The sequence below is a fragment of the Thamnophis sirtalis genome, unplaced genomic scaffold, assembly GCF_051295495.1.
Source record: "Thamnophis sirtalis isolate CommonGarterSnake01/CBP01778 unplaced genomic scaffold, rThaSir2_p1.2 scaffold_7, whole genome shotgun sequence".
NCBI classification, from domain to species: Eukaryota; Metazoa; Chordata; class Lepidosauria; order Squamata; family Natricidae; genus Thamnophis; species Thamnophis sirtalis.
In genome coordinates, this window is record NW_028261387.1 from 44,633,672 (window position 1) to 44,651,318 (window position 17,647).

Here is a 17,647-nt window from a genome sequence, read left to right on the forward strand (position 1 = left end):
ACCTCAGTCGGGACAATTCTTACCTATCCAAGCTATCTTTGCAGGAATCTCTTTACTTCCCATTAATTCTTTCTACAACCAGGTTTAATAAATTCATCCTAGGTGCAGGGTCACTGCATAGCAGTCTTCAGCCCGCCACTAAGGCTGATGATCCGGTTGGCGGCGTGGTTGAGGCTGGGGAGAGGCAGGCAGCTGCAGGAAGGAGGGAGCAGGCAGCGAGGCACGGCAGACCTGTGCTAGGTGGCCTTTCTTGCCGCAATGATGGCAGATGGAGCCCTTGAAGGGGCAAGTGGAGCGGTTGTGCCTGCCTCCGCAGCCCACACAAGCAGACACGGCAGGAACGGCTGGCTGAGGCGGAGGACGCCGAGGCTGAGCACAGAGCTGGGCCATTTGTTCGAAGTTGGGCTCATCGAGTGGCACTAGCTCATTGACGAGACAGGCACGAGCAGCCAGAGGAGGGAGAGGAGGAGGGAGAGACTGAAGCCTCTGCATGTCGGCCGTGGACTATTCCGAGAGCTCGGCGGCTCTGGCTTCGTCCATGGCCTGCTGCAGGGTGATCTCCGGGTGCGCTAAGAGATGGTGTCTGAGGCGAATGTCCTTGACGCCACAGACAAACTGCTCCACAAGGTTGTCTTCCAAGTCCCCAAAGTCACATTGAATCGCCGCTACGTGCAATGATTGCAGGAATTGGCTGACCGATTCCGCCGGTTTCTGCACACATTGGCAGAAGGCGTAGCGGCGGGCGATTTGCGATGGGGTGGGAGCGTAATGATTTTTCAGTTTGGCCATCAGCGTCTCCCAGTTAAGCTGGTAAACCGGCTGAGGAGAAGCCAGGGCCCTTGCTGAGGTGAACATAGCCAGGCCACAGTAGCTGAGGAAGAAACTGCACTTCTCCTCCAGAGGCAGGTTGTGATTTTTTGAGACTATGGGGTAGCACTCAAAGTGCTCGAGGAACCCGGCCCACGACTCGCCGGAGGTTCAGAACGGGGCGAATGGTGGCAGAGCTGCCATCTCTAGGTTGAGAAGCGTGAGGTGAAGTAAAAATTTGCGGAATGAAGAGCCGATGGAAGCTCCGCGGATTGTGGGGCTTCGCGGCTGATGGTCTTCTTGTTCGTCCTAGGCACCGATCACTGGAATCACCGTGATCCCACCTTCGTCACCAGTTTGGTGGATCGGCGGAAGGACGAGACTGGAGCCAGAACTGCCAGAACGAGAACGGTTTATTTAAGGTAACTATTTACAGGCGATTCAGCATCTTCCCTGCTTGACAGCTATTTATATGGAGCTGTCAAGCAGGGAAAGCCAATGAGCGCACCCCTGGCGGTCCGCGCTCAGCCAAGCTGTGCCTTAGCCAATCAGGGTGCGGTTTGGCTGGTTGCTAGCCGCCAGGTCGTAAGTCAAGGACTTTCTGAGTCCTCAATACCTTTCTTTGTGGATTTTTAAGTTGTCCAAGTTTGCTAATGAGTGCTTATACGTGACTGTAGTACATTTTGGGCATGCATGACAGACTTGAATTTTCATCTAAAAATAGATGGCAAGACTTAGCTGACTTTGGCTGATCTAGAAGTCTAAACACAGCTGGCTCTAGTTTGTTCCAGATAGCTGAGGAACATCTGGAAAATCTAGGGATATAAGCTAAACTGAGGGGGGTTGTAATTCATTTCTTCTAACCTGATCTTTGCCAAACTGGTCCCACTAGGTATGTTGGGATTACAATTCTTAAACCTCCAGCCTATCCTAGGAACTAACAACTGTGATGGTAATTTGGTGGACATCAGTTCTAACCACTTTTAATGAACAAATCATGCCAGATGTTAACACAAATTCTGTAAAACTTGTACCTGTCATAGTCTCCATTACACAAGGCTCGCACAGGGATAGCGAATGACTGCCATACTGGATTCAGAGTGTTCTTCACTACTTCAGTTTTATGACAAATGGTAAATCTAGCAAGATACAGAATGTCTGTTTAGTTATAGGTTAATTCTCAGAAACTGAAGAATGCCTTGGGTTAGACAACAACAGAGAAGCAAAAAAAATCTGATTCTTTTTGTTTTTGAAATATGCTTCTCCAAATCACCATGGACGATGAAAATTGGCACTGGGTTGGATCAAGATAAAAATGGATTACTTTAATAGCTGTAAACACTGGCATTCTCCAAGCACTTGCAGCAGAAATAAGCCCCAACCTCATGCAATATTAGCTAACATTTTTCACAGAGGATATAAATATTATCTATTAAAATGATACTTTTATTAGAACAAGTAGTGCAATATCCATTCCCACAGAGAGCAAACTTGCTGAAAGCAGAACAAACTATATTGGAAACCAGCAATAAGCAATAACCAGCAAGATATGGCAATGTCTCTAGAAAGGAGAAGCTCATATTCTCTCAAACAAGGAAGGGAGGATTTTTTTTTCCAGGCAGGCCCTGTGTTTTAAAGAAATAATCTGCTGGGAGCCATGTTCCAGTAATGAGCAGAGCTAAAATTGGGCAAATCACTCTTTTCTTCCCTTTTTCTATTAGCTCAACTTCCCATGATGTCTATCCTTGCTCCCACCCAACCTACTGTTCAGGGGTGGGTTTCTCGCCCCGTTCCAACCGGTTCGGTTGGAACAAGGCCGGCAGCGTCCTCGTGCACGCGCACAGTGCACGCATGTGTACTAGCGTCTGTGCGATGCTCCAGCTGCTCCTGGAGGATCGCGCAGGCGCTGTATGCAGCCTGCGCATGTGTGGAAGCGCAGAACTCGTCAAAACCGGGTAAGGAGTGCGGGCGGGCGGGTGGGCCAGTCGCCGTTCCCGGAAGTTACTTACTTCCGGGTTCGCCGACCAACCGGTTTGCAGGGACCGCCGCGAACTGGTTGAAACCCACCCCTGCTACTGTTGGAAGAAGGACAGATTCTTGCTACAGATTTAAAGTGATCCTTTTGCAAAGATCCTCTGATAATTAAGGCTACATGACTCATAGACATGAATTATTCAAATCTAGCATTCTGACCATCCTTGCTGTAATTTGGCTGGGACATTTCAATGAGAAAGAGTTGGCCTAGCACAGCGGTAGCCTATCTAAGCTCCAGTCTACTCAACCTATCAGATTTTGATTTTGGGAATATGGATCTCCACCCTGCTCACATAAAAAAATATATTAGGGTTTGAATTTGGATGCAAAGCAATATTTTTTTTCAGCACCAGCCTTGCAGTTTGAAAATGGAGGAAAATGTTCTCAATTTCAAGGAGATCTGACTTTCATTTACCTATTTAATTGTTCAGAATGGTCAGTTGGGAATTGTCTTTTTGTTAGTTAACTTTTGCCCAGACCCTTTTCTATTAAACACAACATCTCATTTCACATCTTGCTGGCTTAGTGAAGAACATCAGGAATATTCATAAATCATCTTTTAAAATGATCCTGAAAGTTGAAAACTTAGCATACTTGAGCCTTTTTACTTTCTCCTGTATATCAGTTAAAAAATTAATCAAAGCAGTTTTTTACTTGAAATGGTCCAAAAAAATCTTTCCAACTCACAAGAAAGGTATGTCCAATTGACATGGTGGCCATCATAGTATGATCACACATCAGAACATGTAAAGCTTAAATCACACAATCATAGCCATCATCTTGATTTTTTAAAACCACATCCTATAGCAGTGATGGCTAACCCCTTTCTCCTCACGTGCTGAAATTGTGCTTGTGTGCGCTATCACGTGTGCATGCACTATCGCATGTGTGTGCCCAAACCCACAATGCGATGTGCCCGCCCTCCTGTGGATGCGTGCAGGACCCCCCCCCCCTAACTCGGCGTCCTGCATCACGGTAGGAAGAATATGTTTTCACTCTCCCCAGGCTTTGGAGGCGTTTCTCAAGCCTCTGGGAGGGCGAAAATGGCTTCCCCTGGGGTCCAGAGGCCCTTCGGCGGCCAGAAACAGTCCAGTTTCCAGACTTCCGGTAATTCCAGTAGGCCTGTTTTTCGCCCTTCCCAGGCTCCAGAGAATTTCCTTGAGCCTTTGGAAGAGCAAAATGGTCTCCCCCAGTCTCCAGAGGCCCTCCCTAAAGCCTTCTGTAACCAAAAGTGGAGCATGGTGGGGGTTACAATAGCCCTGTCCATGACAGACATTAGCCTGAACAAGTTCTTTATATGAAGCTTTTAAAAGTTTTAAACTTTGAAAGTTTAAAAGTAAGTTTGCTTACTAAGAAAGCCTGAGCAGGAAGCAGCAACCAGCTACACTGATTGACTTCAACGAAGCCTGTTGGATCTGACTGGTATTTGAAATCACAAACAAAATTCCAGAATGACCAACAAAGTATCAATGGAAAATTTCACTGTGTGCTAGTGAGGAGCCAGTTAAAATTGAAGCAAATCTACTCCTAGGAAGAAGAAAAAAACTTCTACTCACGTTCCATCTTCATTACTTCTGAAGAATACCATGAAAGGGTCTGATTTCCCAAAGAAGTCTTTCTTGTCCAGCTTGTTGGCACAGAACTGCATTGTGGCTACATCCTTGGAATTAGAAGCAGAAAACACATTGTCTAACAGCATTGCTGCTGAGCTAACAGAGCAATTTTAAGAAGTTGTATGGGAAAGTGGCACAGTAAAGTACTAAACATAAACAGTTTGCAATTGTCCCAATAGGAAATGGAAAAAAGAAAGACTGAGGCTCATCACTGAAATAAATTCTAATCCAGTGTGTAATTGAAAAGACTATAACCTTTTTCAAGGTTTGAAAAATCTGGGAAAGTTTGGCATCAATAAGGATTCTGCACCTACAACTAAGACTTTTTACTCATAGACTTTGGTACTTGGGTATTTTCTTTTCCCATCAGTCTCTGGAATATGCACTGAAGCATGTTAAACTGAACTCTTTATAGTAGAGTTACAGTTTGTCATTTTCATAGTACATAAATTATCCACTACACTTTTTCACTTCCTGGCATTTAAATCAATCCAGGCCCTTAGGATTATAGTGGAACTAGCTACTTTTGTGAATTAGGAAAATATAAACAACTTCATGCATTTATTAAAGCATCACTCCTGCTCTGTGAACACAAACACAAAAATCTTGTTAGGATTGGCATTTCATAAATACAATAAACTTATTTCACTTGCTAAAATATCCCCTGATTCTTCTATAAGTTGCATTTTGACTTGCAAGAATGTGTGGATTTTATGTAAAATTTCCTGTGCTGTGCTTCTTATGCATATTTCTTTCCTAATGTAGACAAATCGCTTCTGGAGCACTCCTAAATCCTCTGTACATTGCTGCTAAATCAAGTCTCCCTAATTTCTTACCTATTTACCCAGTTCAACATCATCTTATGGGTTAGGTCCAATGCTCAATCCTATCAAACTAGCTGTGATTTTGTGTTCTGAGGTATTTCTCAATTAGCTCCATATCATCTACAGATTTGATAAGTATGCCTTCCCCTGCATTTCTAGGCTATTTATCTAGATACTGAGCAGGGGTGGGTTCCTGCCAGTTCTAACCTCTTCTATAGAAGAGGTTCCATAAATCTACAGTGCTGTTTAGAACCAGTTGCAGCTCCCTCCCCCTGCCCATCCACACATCATCAAGATGAAGAGCAAGAGGAGGAATTCTGGGAGTTGAAGTCCACAAGTCTTTGAACACTCTGGGTTTTTTTTTTAAAGGTTTAGGGGTGCAAGGGTCTTGTAACTTGACAGCTCAAGGCTTGCGTGCTTCAAATGCTAGAGTTTCTAAGCCAACATTTGGGTTGCTAAGTAAGAGCATTGTTAAGTGAGTTTCACCACATTTTACAAGTTGGCCACGCCCACCCAGTTACATGGCTAGCAAGCCACTCCCATCTGGTCACATGGCCAGCAAGCCACTCCCACAAAGCAGGCCACACCTACAGAAGAGGTTCTAAAAAATTTTGAAACCCACCACTGATACTGAGTAGCAGAAGCAATAATAGCAATAGCAGTAGACTTATATACCGCTTCATAGGGCTTTCAGCCCTCTCTAAGCGGTTTACAGAGAGTCAGCATATTGCCCCCAACAATCTGGGTCCTCATTTTACCCACCTCGGAAGGATGGAAGGCTGAGTCAACCCTGAGCCGGTGAGATTTGAACCGCTGAACTGCTGATCTAGCAGTAGCCTGCAGTGCTGCATTTAACCACTGCGCCACCTCGGCTCTTGGATAGAGGCCAAGGATAGAGTCCTGGGGAATTTCATGTAATCCTTCCCACCAGAATAATACAGAACTACTCACAAACTCCCTTTGGGTGTAATTGTTCAACCAGTTACAAATCTAACAGACCACAGTATCATCTGGCCCACATTTATCCTTTCTGTCCACAAAAAATATCATGAGCATCCTTGACAAATGCTTTTCCAGGATCAAAGTATATTACATCTACATTGCATCCTCAGTCTTTTAAACTATTCGTGTTTCATGAATAGAGGAAAAACCAGACCATTATTTCTCTACCTTGGCAATTTGAAGATATGTGGACTTCAACTCCCAGAGTTGAATTGAATACAACTTCAACTTGGAATAGAAAGACAACACACAACTAACAATCACAATTAGCTCCTGGTAATGGTAACTTTCTTTTTTTAAATGCTCATAGCTACACTGACTGACAATTTATTCAGCAGAAATGCTAAATAATAGGTGCATATTTCTCAGGTGTTCCCTCTACCATTTTGGATATTGGTTGCTCTTATCCAGTCTTCCAGCACCAGCAGGAGTTTTGAAAAATCACAATCAGTCAGCAGGAATTCACGTATAATACATTTTTTTATTTCATGCTCGCCACGACCAACCATTTGGCTTGAACTATCTACAGATACACTATAAGATATTCCTATGTTAAGGAAATAATAGCCTTGCTGTTGTAAGCCAAATGTTTCAAGCTGTAAAGCATTGAAGATCATACTGTGTCTTGAAGTGTCATGTTAGAGATGAAAAGTCAGCTTGATGAGACTTTTTCTACCAGTAGGGATGCATGAAAGGAAGCCAGAAGAGATTAGTACCCTACTTATCAATCCTTTCTGATTCTAACTCAGGGCATTTTCGTTCTGCAAAATTCTCTGCCAGTGCTGCTGGAGGCAGTCAGCAGTGGTTATTTTCCAGGAGAAAATGAGTGAATTACTATGTGTGCATTAACACTGAATTTTTCCAAAGGTATATTTTAACTGGGAAGGGGAAAAAAGGAATAGAGCATGCAGGGTAAAATAAAAAAAAGGACAGTCTTTGCTTCTTTGAAGAGTTGTTATTATCTAGTAAGGCATTTCTAATTTTCTGTTTTAAAATTTTTTAATTTACTAATCTGGACTTCATAGTTTATAAACAAATATCCAGGGTTGCTTGAAGCTTTAAGGTGCAGAAACAAAAAATAATAATCACAGATCAGAAATGTAGATTGTAGAGTTCAAAAGAAGCAAAAATCCAGGGCAGGTTGACTTATGAGAACATGAGCAAGCTTCCTTATCTCTGCTTGTGGTATATGATTCCATGCTTCCTAAGGGAGTTTTGAAAGCATTAAAGAAATGGAATATCACTGCTATTTCTGGTTAATGTACCTTGCAAATCATACAGGAAAATGCGTAAGGAATGAAGCATTGAACTTGTGCAACAAGGTGACAAATAACATTCATAAAAGATATATCTCAGGAGTTCATATCTCAGGAGCAATGATATATGAATAAGCACCCAGGATGCAAGAATACACAAAATGCCCTTTTCCATTTAAGAAAGCTGCACTTCAACCTAAAAATATCCCTGGAGATTAGAGATGGAAGGGAATCTTGATCAATTTGCATTTGGAGATAAATGTAATATATTTACCCTTCCTAAATCAATATGGAACTGGGATCCAATTACCATATTTTTCAGAGTACACACACACACACACAAACACACACGTTTTCGTAGATTTTCACAGGTGTAGGTATGCTGGTCTTGTTGTATTCGGGTCTTTTCCCGTGTAAGATTGAGATTGTCTTGGCAAAATTTCAGGAGGGTGTTTTCGGCTTAAAGTGTGATCGGAGCTGCCGTCTTTCTATAAATCTTGGGGAGGGTGTGTAGAGTGCAGGCGTTGTTTCAGTAAGTGGATTGATTGGATGCGTGGCCGTATCATGATTGGTAGATTGGTGCTGATTGGTGCTGGCAGTGTGTCCATTGTTGTTTTGTGTTGTAACGGTCTGGGTGGGGGGTGGGGCTCGTTTGTTGACAAGGGCTGGTTTCCAGATGTCTGGTAGGTGGGAGGTATCATCACGTTTATTCATGTTGTGGAGGTGTTTCTCTATTTCGATAGCTTCCATAATTATTCTCTTGTTGAAGTGTTCGGTTTTGGAGATTAACCTGGTTCCTTCAAAGTTAATTTCATGTCCTATAGCTTTAAGGTGCTGGAAAAGGGAGGAAGTTTTTTTTTCCTTTTTTTCTTACTGCGTTCTTGTGTTCTGCAATGCGTGCATTTATTCTCCTGTTCGTTTGTCCTATGTATGTTGCAGGGCAGATTTTGCATGGTATTTCATAGACTCTTTGGTTTTCTAGATGGATTTTGTCTTTGGGGTTTCTTAAGATGTTGGCTATTTTTTGGTCAGTGTTGAAGGCTGTCTTGATATTGTGTTTGTGGAGAATTTTGCTGATTTTATCTGTAGTGCCTTTGATGTAACGGAGGAGGGCGATACCGTTCTGTGTCTCGGTTTTTTGGGAGAGTCTCCCTTTGGATTAGGTTGGTAATTGTTTTTCTTTGGAATCTGTTGGAGATTAATACGTTTGTGAGAGTGTGTAATTCAGTTTTCAGGTGGCTTTGTCGGCTAGGTGTTTGGTTCTGGAGATGAGGGTCTTGGCTACAGACTTGATCTGTGCAGGGTGGTGATGGGATTGTGCATTTAAGTAGCGGTTGGTGTGTGGTTTTTTTCCAGTAGATGGTCCTAGGGAGCCATTGGGTTTTTTGTAGATTAGAAAAGGGAAGTTGATTGTTTGCTTCTATTTCCATAGTGAATTGTATTTTGTAGGAGTGTAGGCTGTTGAGATGTGTGAGGAAGTTGTCCATTTTTTCTTTCCCGTGTAGCCAAATCACAAAAGTGTCATCAACATATCTAAGCCAGAGTTTGGCTTTCTGTTCAGATTTATCTAAGGCGTTAGTTTCAAAATGTTCCATGTATAAGTTTGCGATGATGGGTGAGAGGGGTGATCCCACGGGTGCTCCTTCTATCTGTTTGTATCTTTGTCCATTATGGATGAAGTATGTTTTGGTTAGGCAGTGGTTGGTCAGGACCCTAAGTGTGTGTGTGTGGGTGGGTGCGCACGCGCACGCGCACGCACACACACACACATGCTGGTCTTGTATTCAGGTCTTTTCCCATGTAAGATTGAGATTGTTTTGGCAATCTCAATCTTTCATGGGAAAAGATCCGAATACAACAAGACCAGCATACCTACACCCGTGAAAATCTACAAAAATAGATAGATAGATAGATAGATAGATAGATAGATAGATAGATAGATAGATAGATAGATAGATGAGAGAGAGAGAGAGAGAGAGAGAGAGAGAGAGAGAGAGAGAGAGAGATACAGTAGGGAGGGAGGGAGGGAGAGAGAGTAGGTAGGTAGGGAGATGTTCCCAGGTGTATTTATTCATGTGCTGGAGAAGGAAATCGCTGACAATCTGCAGCACCTAAGACTTTGTTTCTGCTGGCACAGCACTTGATCAATCTAATTCTCATCAATTACTTTAACTAAAGAGCTTTCCAAAAGGGGGGAAAAAGGTTTTGCACTCTGCAAACCTCCCAAAAACGGCCCGTTTTTCGTGAAAACAGGCCCATTCTTTTTCAAAAAAAGAGGCATGAATAGCCTTTGGGGGGCTTGCAGAGTGCTCCTGGGGAGAGATGGGGGGCAAAAACAAGCAAAAAATGGCCCGTATTTCATGAAAGCGGGTCCGTTTTTTTTCAAGAAAATTGCATGCATAGCCTTATGGAGGCTTATAGAGTGCTCCTGGAGGCTGGGGGGCAAAATTGAGCAAAAAACAGCCCATTTTGTGCTTGTTTCTGCCCTTCCCAGCCCCCAGGAGCTCTCTGAAAGCCTTCTACAGGCTCTGCATAGCCATTTTGGTGAAGGGGTGGGGTTTTGGGAGGCAAAAAATGCTGTATTTGACGTATAAGACGCACCCAGATTTTCAGCCTCTTTTTTGAGGGAAAAAGGTAAGTTTTATACTCCGAAAAATACAGTATCCTACGTACAGTATCCTTTTCAAAATCTTGCAGTACACTCTCCCACATGAAAATATATATGAAAAATGTGTATTTCGGAGGGATATGCATATGCAAAATACCTTTAAGGAAAAAGCCATATATATATATATATATATATATATATATATATATATATATATATATATATATATATATATATATATATATATATATATATATATATATATATATATATATATATATATATATATATATATATATATATATATATAAGCAAATAATAATCAGATCATATCCCTGGAAGTATCCTTGCTTTGTGGATATGCTCACTGAAAACAAAAGGAGTCTTAGGGAAGGGCATTAGAGTGACCCCTTAAGGCTGTTGGCTCTCCAGTGCAACGATTTCTTCACTGACATTGTTTGAGATCAATGAATATGGATGAATCACATGGGCTTCAGTGGAAGAAGCATCTTGCAACATTATCTAGTCTCCTTAGCAGGTGCAACACAGCAGTTTCTTGTCCATTTGACTGACCTCCTTTTCCGAGCTACAGTCATGAATAGACCTTTGATGTTACAATGAAGTTAGTAAGCCACGGGCAGGAAGATATGGACCTGGGTGAAGAAATAGATCCCCCTCCTGCTTCCAATCATCTTCTTTGCGCAAGGGAAAGAGTTAAGCCAGCTTCTAGCACAGGCTGCAGGACTGCTCATGTAAAGCTAATTGCTTAGGTCTTGGTTTGTTGTGATGGAAAAGGGAGTTAAATTCCCTTTACAGCACAACAGATGGGCTACTTTGAATGCATTCAAGCATACTCCTGAAATTCTGAGTGGATCCTATGTCTAAAGTAGCATGCAATAGCAAAGGTTGTGCATTTTGTGGATTGAAAGAGTAAATGCAAACATGCAAACCTTTCCACATACTTTAGATAATAAACAGGGTGTGTGTATTCAGCCATAAAAAAGCAACAAAGATAAAATACAACAGGCTATAATTCACCTAAACTTTCACCATGTACTGTACCATGGTATGTGTCTCCATTTCCACAGATATACATACAAAACACTTGTACATGGATGCATGGGTGAAAAAGTGCTGATCTGCATGCATTTTTGAAGGCATGGGAACTCAACACGAGTATATCTGGGGACAAAGAATTGCACAAACATGTGTAGGAGATAAATTAGGATTTTATCCCTCTTGTAGACGTCAGACTTGTGGGCGAGATGAGGTGAGATAGTGATATTGTTTGTGTTAACTTCTGTACGTGGGAGAAAAGGAGATTGAAAATGCCTGGTTTTGCTGGAGTTTAGACAGGCTGATCCTTTTCTAGAAAAACAGCCATGGGTTTATTTTGCTCTCTTGGGTGTCAGCAGCAAATTGGCTGTGATTGTAAAGAGATAGTAAACCTCTACTGGCCCACCAGTACTTGACTGTTGGGACCACCCAAGTATTGTCTATTTCTCTTCTTTGTCACCAACACAACTGAGCCCTAACTCTTAAAGCTCCAGATGCTCTGAACCTTTTCCTTGGAAGCATGTTTTTTCCTTCTGTCTTATGGCAAAAACAAGCTTGAGGGCATTTTTTAGGTCAATTTACTGTAATGGAAACGGGCTGTGGAAAAGAAAATCTATAGCAGCTTTTCCCAGATGGGATAAGCTACAACTACATATTCAGCCTAACCAGCTCTCCGAAAAGAGTGTAACTCTGCCTTTTATGATGTGGGTCCACTAAGAATAATTGTTCCAGGTTGATCTTGTGAGCTTCCTAGCTAAGTAGAGAATGAAATCCTGGCCTTTCTATACTTAGTGCAGCACTCCAACACAATCAGTTTGTGTGTGCCTTCCAGTCAACACTGATTCCTGCCAATGGCTTGGACTAATATCTTTTGTGACAAGACTGCAAAGTAGTTTGACTTTGCATATTTCCTAGGGATGAAAGAAAATGACTGGCCCAAAATTACCCAGCTGCCTTTGTGCTGATGGTGGCTGTAAAATTTATGGTCTGCTTGTTTCTAGCCTAGTGCCTTAACTCTTACACCAAATGGGTTTCTCTATTGCCTATCTGTAGTGCAGCTCCCTATATGTCCCCAACATCTTGCAGATATTATTTCATCCAGATAAAGAATGGCTTCACATGAAACATTTGTTCAATATTGGATATATCGCAGCACACCCATTTAACATCACTCTAATATGAGATCTACTAGCTCCTCAGGGTCTTCTGGGTGTAATCTTTTTTTTTAATTATTATTTTTATTTTTTAACTTGAACATATCATCTTCCAATAAACAGTGTGTCATCTGGGTACAAATGTCTCTGTACATTACAATCAAGATTAATCTTACAATATTAATAATTAGCATTATAACTACTCATTTCTTCCTCTTAACATATCTTCTAATGACAACATAATATTATATTGAATATAGTCATCTTAACAATCATATAGTATAATAATCATCGTATTGTTTACATCTCTATCTTAACATATATTCTTTATTTCACTACTCTCTATTTATTTCTCACTTCTATTTTTATTCTCCAGCCATCCATAAAATAACTCCTATGTCATATAATATTCCGGTTGTTCTTTCTATTTTATACAAGGGTTAATCTATTCATTTCTGCACATTCTAATATTTTCCTAATCACATTGTCATCTGTATGACTCTCATTGCTTTTCCAGTTTTGTTGAAATACAATTCTAGCTGCAGTTAATACATGTATAATTAAATATGCATTTCTTTCACTGTAAAGTTTGGGCAAAATCCCCAGCAAAAAAATTCTGGTTTTAAATATACTGCATTGCCATCTTTTCCAACCATATTTGTATTTTTGTCCAATAGTTTTGCCTCTACACATGTCCACCACATATAATATGGGTGTAATCTAAGATGCCAACTATTAGCGTTGAAGCCCTACATGGCATGAATCCCAGTTACTTGCAGGATTGGCTATTGCTTTTCATGTCTGTCTGTGTCATCAGATGTGACAAAATAGACATGGTTGGGTTCCCCTTGGTGAAGTAGTGTCATTTGTTGGGACCTAGGGAGCGTGCCTTCTCTGCCATGGGGGCAGTCATATGGAATAACCACTTCATCATGTTTAGATGGCCTAACCACGTGGTCTTCCACAAGAATTAAAGACTTGACTTTTCTACCCTGTGCATTGGGGCTAGGATGTTAGTGAAGTCTCTGTGGGTATATTTATCATGGGATTAGGATTAGGATAATTTTCATGGGAACCTCAATTAGATTCTTTTAAGTGATTTTATTTGTTTGTTGTGTGGATTTGTATGTATGTGTGTGTTTGCCACTTAGGTATATATATATAAACTTGTCAAAAAAAGGCTAACTAAATAAACACAACAAAAAGGGGGGTGAGTGAATCCCCCCACCTCAATGTTCATGCGGTAATGATTCCCACTGCCATGATAACTTGGGATAAGAAATTACACAACTCTATCCCAGACTTATATCTATTTTTCCTCAAATACCATGTTAGGTATCAAGCCCATAATCTTCATTTCCCCATTTTTTTAGATATTCATCAATTTTTGGTGACCATCTACTATAATCCTTTAAACAACACAAATCTTAGCTCTTAGCTTCCAGCTATAACAATTCTTTAGGTACTAATATTGACTGTAATCTTGGTTCATGTTCCCAGAATTATTATGTGACATTTTTAGCTAACAATTACAGTAGATTTCCCTCTTGGAGAAGCAGGGTGAAATATCTTGCTGCAGCCTCATGACTCCCTGGAGCTGTCCAGCTAACATTTCTGCATATGATTTACTTCTGCTGATCTACTAGTGAGGGTTCATCTGATTTACTTCAACATGGTACATCCTGCTGAGAGTTCTACTAAGGTCATGTTGCTGGTCACTATCAAAGTATTTAGTTAGGAAAGTTTGTTGTATTTCATTTAGAACTAGAACAGGGGTGTCAAACTCAAGGCCCGGGGGCCAGATCCTGCCTGCAGAGTACTTAGATCTGGCCCACAGGGCCACCCTGGAAACAGCAAAGGACCAACCCACAGTGCTTTTGCCAGTGAAAACAGAGCTCAGGAGGGCTGCATGCTGCTCTCTTTTTGTTGGCAGAGGGTTGCAGGAGGCTGTGGCAGCTGAAAAAGGAGCTCAGGATCCCATTTTCACTAGCAGAGCGCCTGGCCCATCACAGGCGCTCCTCACATGAGTGATGTCAAGCTGGCCACATCCACCCCGGTCCCAGGAGGTCAAGCACAACTTTGATGTGGCCCTCAATGAAATCAAGTTTGACACCCCTGAACTAGAAGATGACCTTTTTCTGCTACAGCCCTGCCTTGTAGAATATTCTCTACTTGAAGACTAAAATAACTCCAAATGCTGTTGGCTTTCTGCAAAGCTTTGAAAACTTGGCTATGTACCCAGGCCAGGGGCTTGGATTGTGTAAAGGGTCCTCTTACTTGGCTTTAGTATTAGTTGATTAACCATCATGGCTGCTGTTTATCCTTAATTATTTTGTAGATGTTTTCATTGTTGTACAGTTTTTAAAATAGTTTAACTGTTTTATAATTGTAGAATTGTAAACTGTCCAGAGTCACTTACTTGAATTGAGCAGCTTGAATAAATCAAGAAGTAAATTGCAATGGTTTTACTAAATATCCACAGGTCTGTACATAAAGCTAGCATTTTCCCCCAGAAGGGGAAGAGCTCTCCAGTGTACTAGTATTGCAGTTGTGTATGGGTCAGGACATATAATAAAAGCATTTAAGAGTGGCAGTTTTTAGATGGAACCTGCTTAAATATATACCTTATGTGTGGTCCTGCATCAGTAAAAATAATATCAGAGTCTCTTATTATCTTCCTCAACATGATATCTCTGACTCGGATGAAGCATGGCATGTCTGTGTAACTTTAACAAAATAACTTTCTAAACCATCAGGGACTCCCTAGCACTGGGTCTTTTGAATTCAAAGGCTTCCTTTCTTCTTTTGACAAGCTTTTTGAAAGCAAAGACATGAACAGAAATTCAAAGAGAAAAGAATGACTCACCCTACAGTTGCCCAGTTCTTCAGCTGACAGAATGATGGTGCCACATTTTTTCCCCGGAATTCCTCTATAATAAGAGAGAAAATAGTTTATGAAGCGGGTAGAAAAGGGAGGAAAGAGACATCTATCTTTGACCCCAATGCAGAATAATGTCAATTTTTTTTCTGTTCCATTTGCAGCACCTCCTTTTAGGAAACTCCAAAATGTCAGTAACTTTGAGTTTTCCAAACCTGTAACTCCTTTTCTACATCCTGCAGTGGAGTAGAATTAAGAAGGGATAGATTTTTTTAAAAAAACATTTATTTTTATTTCTCATATATACCTTCACAAATATACAATCTCATAACTATTATTAGTAATGTGTGTTATCTTTTAACAATTATAACAATTTCTCTCTCCCTACAATTAACAATATAATAGAGATTGCTTTTCTACCATCCCACATACCCATTTTATTTTACAACAACCCTACTTCTGGAAGAAGGGATAACTTTGAGGGACAGGGAAAAAAGCCTCTACCAAGGCAAAGGCCGGGTAGAGGATGAGTCAAGGGCTGGAATGTAATGTGAATAAACAAACCCATAGTTCACATGAAGATACAGGGAGGGAAGTGTGTTCAGACTTGCACAAATCTTGTCATTAGGACTGACAATGCTGTGCTTTGATTAAGGCTTTGATAAAGCGCACTTTCAATGCAGCTCCATGAAGCATAAAGGTGCCCTGTGTTTGGTGCTGTGTGAAAACAACCTGTGAAATCAGCCCCAGAAAATCTCTGATGAATGTGTGGGTATGCCTAGAAGATATACAGTATTTGCCAAAGCAAAGCAGCTGGGCTAAGCAAGATGGTCCAACATAGAGGTGAAATGTTTGACTTTTCCCTGTCAAGACACTGTCTTAAAGCCCAAAGCTCCATTTCCATAAAGGCCACATAACTCAATTTTGGTTTGACTATTGAGTGCCTATGTTAGATGGGGATACTAGGTTTCATACATAGTGATAAGCAAGTTCTTTTGTGTTCTATTTATTAATTATTTTACTATTGTATTGTTTGGATTCTCTTATAAAATGTCTCAGTAACCCTGTACTTCTTTCAGGGAATTCTGGTAAGTGGATTAAATAAACGAAGACATCCAAAGTCTTTAGCTTTTTCAAGCATTGGACCTATTCTTAGCCCCTCTTTGAAATATTGGAGGCATTTCTAGGGCTTTTAATTATTCTACTATTGATGGTTGACTTTATGTGTGTGGAATTGGTTGTTGGCTTTCTGCAAGCTATCATGGACATGATGCCCACAGTTGACATTGTAAAAATATCTTAAATATTACAAATTAAAATGAGTTCTTTCAAACATTAAATCTGTTCAAAGAGGGTATAAAAATTGAGAATGAAGGAAAGATTTTTTTCCAAATTAAAACCATATTAGAGTTTGGAGCAAATTAAACCACTGCCTGAATGTGTAGCAACAAAACTGAAATATTTATTTGAATGCTCATATCAAGTTAATTATTGAGAAATATAACTCAAGAACAAAGCTATGAAGAAAGGCAGTTTACCTGAAACTCCCTTTTTTCTTTTTTTTCATTTAAGTATCAATTTTATAGATTTTGTCCATTTAATTCCACACAGACAGATGATGTCTTGGATAATGATGGCTCAAAATGGATTTAATCTTCAGAGCTGATGACAAGTCTATTTGTTCATAGAGTTTGGAAATTAGAAGTATGACTGTGAATAACTAATATGATCTTTTTCAGGCCAGAAATATAAATCATATAAAGCCCTAAATTATATCAAAAAGATTACCCTACTTATGACTCCTATTATTTTCATTCACCAGTAGATGAAATAAGGATTGGGTTTATAAAAATGATATAGTTATACATACAGATTCAGATAATAATGAATGGAAATATGAAAATATTCTACTTCTTGTTCTATGTAGCGATTGATACCTAATAATTACAGTTCCAAACTCTAAACTCTCTTCATAGTCATCGTTAGAACTAAGGTGGTCACTGTAACCAATTTGCATTACTTTCATAGGCAAGGTTTGGTTTTACATATCATCCCTCAGATAAATGGCAAATGGACTTAAAATCCTGGTTTGTGGCAATGGCCACCAACTGTGATGAGTTTTTCCCATGTACCAATTCTAATGTGGCCCAGCAGGTGGCAGCACATAGCCAGATTTGGTTGATCTCAAACCAAGAAGAACTGGATGCAATTAATTCTTGGATGGGAGACCACTAGACTGTTTTGAGATCCCAGGAAAGATTGGGAAGTCAAAACATTCCTCAAAGGAAACAATGGGTTCTATACAGAAAGAAACTATCGGGACTATCAACTATCTTGTCCATGTGGTAATATGACCTTAAGCAAAACAAGGCAACCCTAGAATTGCGTGCTAGTTGGTGCAATAGATGTTGCAAT

General features: G+C 40.5%; 1 protein-coding gene across 1 annotated transcript in view; it reads right to left on the minus strand.

Moving 5' to 3' along the window:
* CPNE5 (copine 5) overlaps positions 1 to 17,647 on the minus strand; it is a 154,232-nt gene that overhangs the window by 57,989 nt on the left and 78,596 nt on the right. The window contains exons 8-10 of the mRNA XM_014058313.2: positions 15,221 to 15,284; positions 4,398 to 4,501; positions 1,842 to 1,946 (exon numbers count right to left, since the gene is read on the minus strand). Of these exons, the coding sequence (XP_013913788.1) occupies positions 1,842 to 1,946; positions 4,398 to 4,501; positions 15,221 to 15,284 (273 nt within the window). The remainder of the gene's footprint in view (positions 1 to 1,841; positions 1,947 to 4,397; positions 4,502 to 15,220; positions 15,285 to 17,647) is intronic.